This window comes from Peromyscus eremicus, chromosome 14, assembly GCF_949786415.1.
Source record: "Peromyscus eremicus chromosome 14, PerEre_H2_v1, whole genome shotgun sequence".
NCBI classification, from domain to species: Eukaryota; Metazoa; Chordata; class Mammalia; order Rodentia; family Cricetidae; genus Peromyscus; species Peromyscus eremicus.
Window position 1 is genome coordinate 77,711,676 of NC_081430.1, and position 13,664 is coordinate 77,725,339.

General features: G+C 43.6%; 1 protein-coding gene across 1 annotated transcript in view; it reads left to right on the plus strand.

Annotated features, from left to right (window-relative positions):
• Window positions 1-13,664, plus strand: part of Rad51b (RAD51 paralog B) — a 539,444-nt gene that overhangs the window by 481,019 nt on the left and 44,761 nt on the right. Inside the window, exon 9 of the mRNA XM_059279928.1 lies at window positions 8,838-8,941. Within this exon, the coding sequence (XP_059135911.1) occupies window positions 8,838-8,941 (104 nt within the window). The remainder of the gene's footprint in view (window positions 1-8,837; window positions 8,942-13,664) is intronic.

Sequence of the window (13,664 nt, forward strand, 5' to 3'; positions counted from 1 at the left end):
ATCCTGGCTTATTTTAAATGAGCATGGAAATCTTAAAAATGTGCTTCAGGTTTCTTTAAATAGTTCAGTGTTTGCTTTCTTTTTCTAGTGTTAGCTTAAGGATGGTGTGTGTGTGTGTGTGTGTGTGTGTGTGTGTGTGTGTGTGTGTGTTCTTTCTCATAAGTGAATTCATTGTTAATTAAAAGTTCTTCTCGGGCCTGGGAAGATGGTTCAGCAGATAAGAACACTTGCTAAGCATGAGGACCTGAGTTCAGATCTCCCCAGCACCCACATAAAAGCCTGGACATGCCTGGCAGCGGCGGTGGCACACACCTTTAATCGCAGCACTCGGGAGGCAGAGGCAGGCAGATCTCTGTGAGTTCGAGGCCAGCTTGGGCTACAGAGTGAGATCCAGGAGAGGCTCCAAAGCTACACAGAGAAACCCTGACTGGAAAAAACAAAAACAAAAAAGCCTGGACATGGCCTGACTCCCTGTAATGCAACACTGGAGGAGGTGGAAACAGGAAGATCACAGAGGTAGGGGTGTAGGGGACGGCTAGCAGCCTAGCTCCAGGTTCAATATAAAAGCCCGTGGCAGTGGAATGGCAGAGTGATACAGCAGGATACCTTCTGTACATGTGCATGGATGTGCACACCTGCACACACAAGTTCTTTTCAGAGTTGAGACACTCAGTTGCAGGTCATCCTTGCTGGGTGGTGGTGGTGTACCTCTTTAATCCCAGCACTTGGGAAGCAGAAGCTGGCAGATCTGTGAGTCTGAGGCCAGCCTGGTCTACAGAGTGAGTTCCAGGACAGCCAGGGCTACACAAGAGAAACCCTGTCTCAAAAATCTACAAAAAAAAAAAAAAAAAGGCTTTCCCATATAGAAAGTAACAGGAAGAAAGCAGTACTCCTGAAGGAAAGGGGGGGCGGGGGGAGTTGGGGAGCCTCCTGGGGACGTTACCAGCTCAACCAGTGGGATGAGATTGCTTCTTTCTACTCAGATGCTGGGACTATTCTTCTGTATTTTTTCCTAGCTATATTTAAGGACACGGATGCCTGTCATTGTAAGCACAGCAGAGAAGCCCTACACAGTCAGAAGGGTTTGGTTGCCAAATGGGAATGGTTTTCAGACTGACCTTTTCTAAGAGTGAGCCTCCTCCAGCTGATTCCAGACAGTTCCTACATGGTGTCCCTATAAAATGACCACCTGGGTTCACTCAAAACAGTCCCAATGTATCTCTGCTGTCCCATGATGACTAAAATGACCCCATCTCAATTTCAAAAGTATCCTGATTGGATAATAACTTACATGACTATTCCAAGACTCTGGGAAATTGTAAGTGTCTTCTCCCCACACAAAAGGCAGTGGAGCTGTTTGAGTGATTTGTGCCTATGCACACCAGGCTCTATCCTAGCGATTAGCTCACCCCACCCCCCACCCCCTACCCCCGCTTCTGCTCCACCTGCTGCTATGGGAGATAAATCCACCTCTAAATCTTGCATTCCAAAGGTGCTGATTACCCCCACCTTTTATGGCTTCTGCATCACATTTCTTAGTTTGACCAGCAATGAGTATTACTGAGACTTGAGTCAGCCTGAGTGTGTGATACGAGCAAACACTGGGCACCAGTCTTTCCTCTCTCCTCCAGCTAAGAGACCCTGGAGATGAAAATTTCCCCTTTCCCTAAGCTGAGCAGCCTGGTCCTCTAGCAGGGCACTGGGCTGTGAGCAGATGGTATTGGGTGAGGCAGTTGTTACTTGGTTTTATGCCCCAGAGTCTTTATTTGTAAATCCGAAAGACAAATAGTTTCCAAGTATTTTGAGAATCTCAAAACTCAGAAGATTATAAATAACATGATTTTTTTTTTCTCGTCTAAAATGGCAGCACAGATCCTACAGTTACTTGATAGACAGCCTGTGGTTCCTGGGCCAGTCGGTGCAGCTGATGGGTTTTTTCCAGTACTCTGTTTATAGAGCTAGGTCAAAAATGTCACTTCCGTTGGAACTTGACCTACAGACAATTGTCAATTTTAGAGACCCAAGGAAGTAGAGTGCACACTAAGTACAGCTGGTTCACAGGTTCAGTTAGTGAACTACAAGCCCCCAAGGAAATTAATTTTGTTGGAGAATAAATGTCTAAGCCTTCCCAATCTCTCTTTATTTGATACTTTTGCCCTGTGGCCTCATGGAACTTGTAGGCCACCTTGAATCTTTGTCCCAGCCAGTGTCCCATTCATCTTCTTCAACTGTGGCTGGTGAAGTTGTCTTTCTGCATCAGACAGTGAAAACTGAAGAGCCTCCAGCAGAGGCAGTGTAGACTACTTGGAAAACAGAGGGGAAGCAGTCTGAGAAGTCCCCTATTTCCTCCTTGCGCTGGGGGAACCAAGATTCTCCAGTTGTTGCCCTAGGTCAAATGGAAGACCCAGTAGGAAAATGCACAGCTCAGCATCAGCCCTGGCCTGGTCAGAAACAGGAGAAATGCAGCCAAATGGATGGTGGTCCCCTTCTGCTCCCACCCTACCACTCAGACTCCGGCGTTTTAAACTTGGTTGACTTGAAGTTGTGTTTGTCAGAAGTCAGTCCTCGTGGGTTGTAATAGGTAGAACAGTCTAAGAAAAAAAAAAAATCCCTGATCTGGGGAGAAATCTGTTATTAGAAAAGGGACCATACATTTACACTGTCTTCAGGTGTAAATGGTTGCTGAGTGGGACCTGGCGATGATTCAAAGACATCATGGAAGAACTGTGTGCGCAAACTTCCTAGAAAAGAAGAGGCTCTGAATAAGACACTAATTTTTTGTTGTCAAAATACCTTAACTCGGGCTTTTTGGTTTTTTGTTGTTGCTGTTGTTGCCGTTTTAAGTAAACCCAGGGAATTTTGAAGTCCTTTGGAACAACCCCTTCTGACCATGGGTGAAGGTACTGTGGCTTGGAAAAGTGATCTGGCTGGTCAGTCCTGAAGCTCACTCCTGCGTTCTTTGTTAGCGATGTTCCTTCTCCCTTGTGGTCTCATTGAAAACGTGCAGCTGAACCAGAAATAGAACCACAGGGCCAGACCCATCAGGCATGATAGAGAAAGTTCCCATGGTAACCCACCACCTTCCCTACACCGACTCCAGTCCTGCAGCATTCATAAGTGGTGTTTTTAATTTCCTACTTCTTGTCTCAGTAAGTTGCTTTGTATCCAACAGGACAAGAAGGACCAAGTATTCAAAATATTCAGTCTTTTAAGACCATGAACTTCTCCCTCCCTTCTGTTCCTATTCTGGGAGTCACTGCTTTGTTAGTTTATTTTGGGGGGAGTTGTTGTTGTTTGTTTGGGAGGTGGTTCACACACACACACACACACCCGATTATTTTTAAACATGCAAAAGTCTATTCTTTTCAAGTTGAGCTCTCTGCCCCAGGACAAACATGTTTCTGTCATTCACTAGCAATTTTGTCCGACCTCTCAGAGATGTTTAGCAGAAAGTCGTAAATTCAAATGTTTTCAGAAAACTTTTTCATCACTCCCCTCCCCCCTACACACACAACATGCCCCTTCTGAACGCTGACACAGCATGGTACCAGCTGCCCATCACCTTCTAGAAACCAGGCTCCATAGCAACTTGGCTGTCCTCCTCCAGCCTGAAATCATGAGGACTACACCCTGCGTGTACAGCGCAGGGAGACCGTGTGAGAAATGTGTCTTCATGTCCAGCTCCCACCAGAGGTTGGGAACTGGATCCAAAAGATAGCAGCAGTTCTGGGAGAAGTTTCAGAGTCCACATCCTATGCCTCACCACCTCATTCCTAAGCTCTGCTATCTTGAATAATGATTAGAAGGAAAACCAGAGAGCGGCGGTTAAACTGCTTTTCTTCCTCAACTTTCATCTTCTGTGTTTGATCATCAATGTTCCTGCTGTTTATCCGTATCAAGTATCTCCATCTAGGGTCACCAAGAACCTTCGGTGGCCTGGAGGCAAGAATTATTATTCGAATTTTACAGATGGGTAAGCAATCACAGAAGGAGAACTCTGTTTGCTTTGACTCACCTAAGCGAGTCTCTGAGAGAGTGGGGAATGAGTATTCCCACAGGCTTTTTAGAGAGCCTTGATTCTGTGGGAATAAACTAGGCTGTTTTGGGGATCTCACTCAAACACTTCTGCAGGCTCAGCTAGTGATGATGGAAAGTCCCAAATAATGAAAACATGCTTAAATCTCAGTTCATTTATTCGATTTTTTAAAATGTGTATTGGAATCCACCAAATTTCAGGCAATGAAGTCGTACAGCCTTGGCAGGTCTAAATATCACAGTTGTTCAAAAATGGGAGGAAGGGAGCGTGCCCCAGTTTTTAGAACTTCCGCTTCAAATGAACATAGAGAAGACTCACTTATCAGTTTCCTGACCAATTAGGTCACTGGGCAGGAAATCACCTTTTACAAAGAGCCAGTAAGCAGATTCTTCCTACGTTAAATTTCCCATAAACAGCATTAATGGTCACTTATGACAGCCCTCTCATGGGAACGCTAGGGGCTCAAAAGACAGGAAGAAAATAAGGCCATGAATATGTAGTAACTGTCTAGCTTCCCCGTCGACCTGTCCCGTGACCCTACCAGCACAATCACCTAGGGTTCTTCTCTTGTGATGTGGTTAGTTTTCAGCCTCTAACCAGGGAGGGTCAGTTCTAGGCCACCTGACTTGTGTGACTCCAGCTGCTAGTCCAGTTGAGCAAGGCTAAATAACTTGCCAAGCCGGGGCATGTGCTGTCTGTGGAACCCTCTTGCCCTGGGATATCACTGAACATCAGAACAAAGGAAGCAGAACGTGGACCTGAGTGACATGCGGAGCTCAGATAGTATGGCTTGCTAGTGCCGTCCCTGAGATGGGCCTTTGGGCAATCCAGGACCTTTCTCGGGCCCCTGCGGACAGGACAGTAACTAGATAGTTGATCTTTGAGACATGATGAGTACAGAGAAGGCTAATCAAAGTAGGGTTAACAGCCTGGTTTTGAACCCCAGCTCTGCCATTAACCAATCATGTGACTTTGAGGAAGTGACTTGATCTCTCGTAGCTTAAGTCTGTCAATAGAATTGATAGTGTTGCCTGTCTCGTAGGCTATTGTGAGGATAAAAAAGGTGTACTAAATTCAAACAGTGTACACCCTTTCTATTTGAGAGGCTTACATAGTGCCTAGCACATAGTTAGTGCCTCTAAAGACATTGCCTTCGTCATTATTAATTTTCAAGGTCTTGCTAGGATTACTCTTACACTGGCCTGATACTTGTAAGTGCTTCTGAAACTTGCATCCTCAAAGTTACTTTTTCAGAGTTTTCTCTGGAAGTTTTTCTCTATTGTTTACCCTTGTGACCCTTGACGAGGACCCAGATTTACCTGTCCAAAGAACAGCCAAATGTCTGCTACCGATCTCTCCCATTCTTGTTGGCCTGGTGGTATAGAGTTTTTCTTGGTTTGTTCTATTTTTGTTTTTTAATCATTTGATTATTTATTTCCTTTTATGGAATTTTTAAAATAGTTGCTCCTGCCCTGGATGTGGCTCTGATCTCTAAAAACATTCCTTGCCTTCATTTAGAACTGGGGTACTCCTCCAGTTTTATCGCCACCCCAAAAAAAAAATGTTTTAAGTTCTTAACCAATTAGTAACTCCTAATTATTCACATGTAGCCTTTTCTTGGCAAACTGTAAACCTCGGCCTCACTTAATCCTCTCACTTAGCAGACATATAAACAGCTAGCTTCTACAGTTTGCTTGAAAAAATGCAAACCTATTAATTTTAGCTTAAGGTAGAATTAAGAATGTAAATATGCTGTTAAAACAAGTCTATAACATGGCTCAGCATTCAGTGGAAATAACTTATTAGTCATTTAATCAGTGTAAGCATCCTTGTGTTAAGTGATTCAGGCCTGCTGGCACAAACCAGACATGCCTCTGGCTCTTTCATAATGCATATTAATCAGAATCACACAAATAACATACCACAATATAAATGGAGGTAAATGAGAGAATTTGAAAAAGTATTATTGAACTTTAGAGGGGGAAGACACTAATTATTTCTGTGATGGTAAGAGAAGTTGGCATTTGAGAGGCAGCTTTGGACACAGGGTAGACATGTGGCCATACCACATGGGCAGATAGAAAAACCTGATGGACATGAACCCACCTGGTTCTCAAGTCTTCAAAAACTTAAAATGTAAATACTAAGCCAACTTTTATGTGTGGTGCTGTGGAATTGAACCCAGGACCTTGTCCTTGCTAAGCAAGCGCTCTACCACTGAGCAATATCCTCAGCCCAAGCAAGCATTTTTAAGTCAGGAAAATTAACCCAAAATATTTATTTTTGGCTTCTCCTTTTAAAAATCAGAAGAGGAGCTGGAAAGACGACATCTCAGCGTTTAGGAACATTTGCTGCTCTTACGGAGGACCTGGATTTAGTTCCCAGCACCTCGTGGTGACTCACAACTGTCCATAACTCCAGTTACAGGGAACCTGATGCCCTCTTCTGGCCTCAGAGGGCACATGCCCACACATGGTGCACATACATACATGCAGACAAAACACAAAAATAATAGCTAAATTATGGGATCAACCTAGGTCCATTAACAGAGGAATGGGTAAAGAAAACATGGTATATATAGACATATGGAATTTTTTCAGCCATGAAGAAAAATAGCTATATCAGTAAAATGATACAATTGAAGATCTTTATATTAAGTAAATTGAGTCCCCCAAAGGCAAATAATGCATAATTTCTCTTACTCATGGTTCCTAGATTTTATATAGATTCATAAAATCATAAGACATACATACAGAAAGGAAAGAGTTAAACAAAGGTCACCCAATGAAGAAGAAGAAGAAAGAAAGAAAAAGGTAGAGAAATACAGGAGAATGTGCTGAAAGTACAATGACCTTATGTAACTCAGAATGAACAGAGAGCATACATCACTAGAGGGGAAATGGACAATGGAAGAGAGATTAGGAGGTCGTGTATCTCAAGAAAACTGGAATTGAGTCCATCTCTGCTGAAATAAAGACCTGGCCTCTTACCAATGAACATTAATTTCATAGCCACTCAGTGGCTCTTCAGCATTTGGTATTAGATAGGGAAAAACACCGACCATGCCCAATTCCCTGGTTCACCCAAAGTAAGAAGAGGGAGATGAAAGGCAGAGAAGGTAAAGAAGTGCTCCGCATTGTAAAGGTCAACAGAGAAGGCCAGGAGACTATCTGTCAACTGCTGACAAGAGGTCAAGGATGATGAGGACAGAGAAGTCAAAAGGTCACAGCAAAGCCATTCAGTGAGGGAACTCAGAGAGATGAAGTTGGTGGAGGTGGGACAGGAGCAGAAGATAAAGCCCCCAGAAGACATTGTTCAGGCATTAACGTCTTATCCGTAGGCCTGGAGGACTACTAAGGTTTAAATCGGGGAGGAGGTGGGGTGATCAGATTCCCACAGGCCACATTATTTTCACCTTCATCTGTTCACGTTTTGAATTGTGTACACAATGAGCCAGGGTCACTCTAAATTTTACTCTTTTCTATTCTGTGCTAAATTCTTTAAATCCCCTTATTGAGACCTGTTGTTGATTTCCATCTAATTCGTTCATTATCTAACTTTAGGGTTCCAGAACTGCTGTACTGTGAGGTGGGTAGACCTTTGCCATAGTCCTCTTCTGTTCATTACAGGATGTTCAGCAATGACACTGGCCTCTACCTTCTGGATGCCAGTAGCCCTCCCACTAGCCATTAGCCAACAAAATCACTTCCAACTAAGACCCACGGAACATCATTTCTCGGTTGTGGTATTTGGACCCAAGAACTTAAAGCTTTGTGGAGCTGGTACTACATTAAAGTTTGTCTGTCCTGGGAAAGAGGACCAGTTACTACTTGATCATGAGGGGTGCAGATGAGATAATACAAGGAGAAGCTCCATGCCTCATTTTGTTTCAGCTAATTTATTCAACTTCTATTTTCTCAGTCTCCTCATTGGTATGTCAATGATGGGAGTCAAAGTGTTCAACAGGGCCCCCTCAGGCCAGTATCCCTGCCTTGGCCTGGAGTCAAAGAGGGCACAAGATTGGGGAGGAAAACCTCAGGATATGCCAGATGTGATTAGAGGGATCTGGATTCCCTGAAGCAGGACTTTGGCAGCTTGCCTCTAAAGAGAAAGAAGGGGGTTGGGAAGCAGGGATGGTTTCTCCTGGTCGTGTCAAAAGGGATCAGTGAAGCTTTCGAGATGTATGATAGCTGCCCACATGCAATTTGGAGTAAGCTTGGAATTCAGATGGAGTCCAGGTCAGATCCTCCTTACAGGAAAGTCTTAGGAGGTAAAGGAATGTTGCTCTTGAAATAGAGCAAGCTAAAGCAGACTGGGTGCAAAAGGCTGAGCTCTTCCAGACTCCCCTTCTGGGTTTGGATGTACATGGGGGAGGGAAGGCAAAGGAATGCTATATGTATATACCACAGGATTGATAAGGAAAATTGCGTTAAGACGCTTCCCAATCTAAACAAAGATTTACTCATTCAACTAAACAAAGACCGCTCATAAACAGTAGAGTAGCGCTGTGCCCTTCTGCCAGGGATGAGTAGAGGGGTGGTTCTTCATCATCAGTACCTGGGTTGCCTCGTCATGCCTTTGTTTGCCCACTGGTGGTCACTTTCAGGAAGGCTGAAGGACCCCACGCTAGTTCTTATTTGGTCTCCACTTTTCTTTACGCCACCCTCCTCTAATTCATCCACTTTTGCGGTGATGGACTGAGCCTTGAGTACTCGCTGAGTATGAATAATGACTGAGCTTAGCTCAAATGCCATATAAGGAAGGGCCTCTGAAAACTACTTTTTGCCCTGTCTCCTTTCAGGCACTTCTGGATCCAGCTGTGTGGTAGCCGCACTGGGAAACACATGGAGTCACTGTGTGAACACCCGGCTGATTCTCCAGTACCTTGATTCAGAGAGAAGGCAGGTGAGTGAGTGCTCCCACCGAGTTCTCCAAGTGTGAAGGTCAGAGGTTAAGATGAACTAGAAGGGAGAGTATCTGAAAGTGTTTGCGACCATCTCTGTCCTGGGCCAGTACTGGCTGGCAAGGGGATCATAAAGAAACTCTGCTTGTCCTAACAGCAGCTAAAATAAGATAGGGGAGGGTGGGGGAAGAGAGGAGGGAGCTAACCACACACAGGGAAACAGTGTAAGAGTGGATCCTGCAGAGTTAGCATCTCCTTAGCATGTGTGAATGACCAGGGACCACACTTGGGGGAATTTTAACTCCTCCATCTCTAAATGATTATTTCAGTAGATAATTGTTGAAGACTAGCTAGTTTGTGAGCAGATTAAATAATTGTGTTTTAAGTGCATAAGCCCAGATTCTGAATACTTTTACATTACCATATGTGCTAGTGGTTTAAGGTACTAGATGATGTCAGAGTCCTCTGAAAGTTTGCTGACTTCCTCGGGGGAGAATCCCTCCATTCATCCTGTCCACCGCCTTCATAATCTTCTCTCCCAACTCCAGAGAAAAGAATGCTATAGTCTGATCTTCTCAAAAATCAGCAAGTTTCTATCTCTTGATGCCCTACCTCAACTTTATCCCACCTTTTGACCAGACTTAATTGGCATCTCTCACAAAAGAGGGCAAAGGAAAAAGACTGGGTGGCTACCCTGATGTTTTGAATGGGGGCAGGATTCAAAGCCAGATTTGATGCCTAAATACATGATGAATCCAGGTTAATAAAGAAGGGGGTGGTACTGGGGGTCCTGTCCAGAGGAGATGGGGCAGGATGGTGTTGCTTTTACCAGCAGGCAATAAATTGACTCGTTTTAGCAAGGAGACAGGAATCATCTGATACAGATATGAGCATTTGCCTTTTCCAGACAACTTTATGGATGTCCTTGGTTACAGACCAGAGGATTCTTCTTAGTTTTCTTGGGCCTGTGTAAATAACATTCCAGCTTGGTCACTGGGTCAGCCCTGTTCTGAGAAGATAAAGCAGATTATTTCCATGCAAGGAAGCATTCTTGTATTTTCAGGCCCCCGCACATCTGTTACCTCAGAGACACCTTTTCACTGGTGATTCCAGTGACCTGGGTGCTACATCCAATATTTTTCTTGACAGAATACATCCAGAAGATTTCTGGAGAACCTAATGATCTTTGATGTGTCTTGTAAGTGGTAAATGTTGATAAATAAACATTGTTAGTAGTTATCAGATATAGCACTGATAATAGCAGCATTCTTTGTGACTTAGTGTATGGGGGGGGGCGGCGTGTCTCTGCAACCACCAGGGCCAGCAGAGTAATGATCCACATGAGACAAGAAGAAAATCCAATTCAACATGATTTAGTTAGCTGATGTTGGTTCAAACTTCTAGGGTCTGACACTGGGCAGTTTATTTTAGACATACTTAAATACGGTGCAACTTTAGAAAAAAGTTTCTTGGTCACAGTTATCTCAATTCCATGTGCACAATAAAGCTTAAGTCATGACTGCATTGAAACTCTTTTGCAAAATACATGTGACCTCTTCCATAAAAATGGGTTCTATAGCTTAAGGGCCTAGGATCTGGTGTGGTCATACAAATAGCATAAAGGTCACCAGGCTATAAAGTACATGTGATATCTTTCCTAAGGATGGGTTCTATTGACTGAGAAACAAAGCTAAAGATAAAGACCTAGGAGGAAGGGTCTGGAGTAAACATCCTGGGGGGTTCAGGTGAGGCTTAGCCCTACAGATAGCACAGGTCACCAGGTTGTTAACCACATCCACTCGCAGCCTTCTGGGTAGAGAACAGGTATACATACATCCCTTCCGCTGAAGAGACAAGCCTGTGTGTTTAACATTCCTGGTTTCCCTAGTGCTTGTCTGTGAGCACAAGGGCCTTTGTGTTCCCAACATCATGTTGATTAGCACAAGGGCCTTTATGTTCCCAACATCATGTTGATTCTATCACTTCATGGACCCTAGACCCTACTTGTTGAAAACCCACAGTATCTCTGCCTTTCATTTGAGATGCCTTTCTTCTTAGAACATCCTGATTCTGTAATCTCTCACATATAGTACTGTGGAATCCAGGCTTCCATATTCTAGTTTTTCTAATTCTAGGTAGAATTTGTAAATAAATAAAGTTAAAACTGTATTTTTGGTTTCCTTATGATAACATGTTCATCCTTGTCCATTTTGTCAGAGCCAACAGGAAATACTTGGTAGAACAAATGCTGTTTTTTGTGTCTTTGGTGACTTGAGGATTTGGGTAGCTCTTGGCTGATCGGGTCAAATACAGGCCACTGATCACAAGAAGCACCAGGAACAAAGTGTTGATAGATTGGTGACAGTCTATGAACTCATATCCTATTAGATGGGTCATTGGTGTGAGCTCCAAAGGAAAACGTGTTGCCCTGGTTACTGATCACTTAGCAGCAGGCTTGAACGCCTTCAAGTCTGGTTTTCAAACAAAAATGAACTATTAATGAAAATATGACTGGACTACCAATCCAGACAAGAGAACATGCATTTGATTTCTCTGTAGAAAGAAAGTGTTAAATTTGTGACCTAGTACCTAGGATAATGTTCTCTGTGGGAAACAATGTCTCAATCTGATGACCTTATCTCACCTTAGCAGATAGTGGGCTTAGTGATTGTCTCAGTCTTTCCTGTGGTCTTAGTTCATGACAAAGTGTTGAAGCCAAAAGGCTTTTTGGTGATATGGGCAACCAAACAATCCTTTAAAATTAGTCTAGAAATACCTTCTTATGGTACCTCTGAGCAGGAGAGTGTGTAGGGCCATTCTAGGATAGCCATACCTCTGAGATACCAACTTGAAGATAACCGATAGAGTTTTTTATGTCTTGCTTTTGGTTTTGTTTTCAGTCTGCAAACAGAGACCACTCTACCAAGGAATCAAGCGTATGGAATGAGGATTATGTTTTATCCTGCACCAGGGCTCTTGAATGTAAGGCTTAGTCTGGGAGCACAGGGGCTCAAGTCAAGCTGAACAGCCCAAGAGTTAAATTGTTAAATTGTCCCAGGGAAGGAATCCCCCTTGGCTGAATATTTTCTTTCCACCCTGGAAACTTCATAAAATTATATAACTAAGAAAGAAATCTCCTTATCAGGGTACAAGTTCAATCCCTTGTTCATTCTGCTTCAGTGTTTTCCGAGGACCTTCTTAAGATGCTGGGGGACACGTTTTCCTTTGAACTAATTCGGGGCTCTTTTCCACTGGGCTTTTAATTACTCCTTTCCTGCATTGCTCCAATCCACTTCTACCCATTTTACAGTCTTTTTCTTCTAACCAAAAACCTGTCTTTAGAGGAGAATTAAAGCGGCCTCTACTAGGTCTACTGTTGTCTTTGGCATTTTAAATCATCTGAAAATGCATGTGAGCTCACCATGTGCATGGCATAAAGATGCCAGGAAGAAGAAGGCATAGTTCTGATCTTGAGTGCCTTCCATGCAGGGATGGAAGATTTTATATGGGTACATGTATGCACTCATGAATAATCAAGAGGGAGTTCAGAGTTAGGGATCCTAAAGCGCCATCACAAGGCAGTGTCAATCAAGAGGGAGTCCAGAGTAAGGGATGCTGAAGCGCCGTCACAACGCAGTGTCAATCAAGAGGGAGTCCAGAGTAAGGGATGCTGAAGCACCATCACAAAGCAGTGTCAATCAAGAGGGAGTCCAGAGTAAGGGATGCTGAAGCGCCATCACAAGGCAGTGTCTGACTTACTCCTGTGCGAATGGCTGAAACGGTAACCACTGTGAATCCAAAGAAAGGTGAAATCAACAAGGGTACCTTGAGAAGACACCAGGAGAGAGTAGGGCCTGAGTAGTTCCAAGCATTGCAGCTTCAGCATGACAGCTTTTGTAAGATACCAAAGCCAGAGCTCCAGGTTGATGAGCTAAAGCAAAATCTCTGCCTGGGAAGGGACAGCAGGAGAGCACACATAGGCCTAAGAATTGATTTCATGTGTAAAGCTCACCCAGGTGGTTCTGATGTACCACCAACGTTGAGAGCCATGTTTGAAATACCAGATAACCTAGGATAGGCAGGAAGGGGAGATGTGCCCAGCACAGAAGAAAAGCAGGAAGCCTCTCATATCTGGTGGCACAGACTAGGTTCTGCTTTGTAACTGAGCAGAGGTTTCCCCTCAGCATTTGTTTGACAGATCTTTATTGGATCACCCCCATGTCTGCTCATTCCTGTGGAAGATGCTAGAATCAAAGAATTAAGAAAGGTATCCAATACCCCCTCATTGCTTGGTTTACTTGGAAAGACAACCATGGGGATGGTATGTTCTACATGCATATCAATAATTAGTAAATATAAAGGTGATAGAAGGCCCTACACTAATAAAAAGGTTCTGGGATGATTAAAGAGGCAGCAGTAGATACAGTGAATTGGCCAAGACCAACATTTGGGAAGTTCTTGAAGTACCAGGTTCCTTGTGATGACTCAGAAAGTTCTAGTGTGGGTGGCTATGCTTGAAAATGATGCAAAACCTGATGAAACATTCAGAGTATTTTTCATCAAATCCTCATGAAGTCTGTTCCTACGAACCACATATGGCATTATATAAATTTTGAAGTGCCCTAGAAGGAGTAATGAAATAAATTAATCCCGGCTAAGCCTCACACCCTCTTGATGAAATAAATATTATGACTCTCTTATTTCAACAGATTAGAAGTAGGTGAC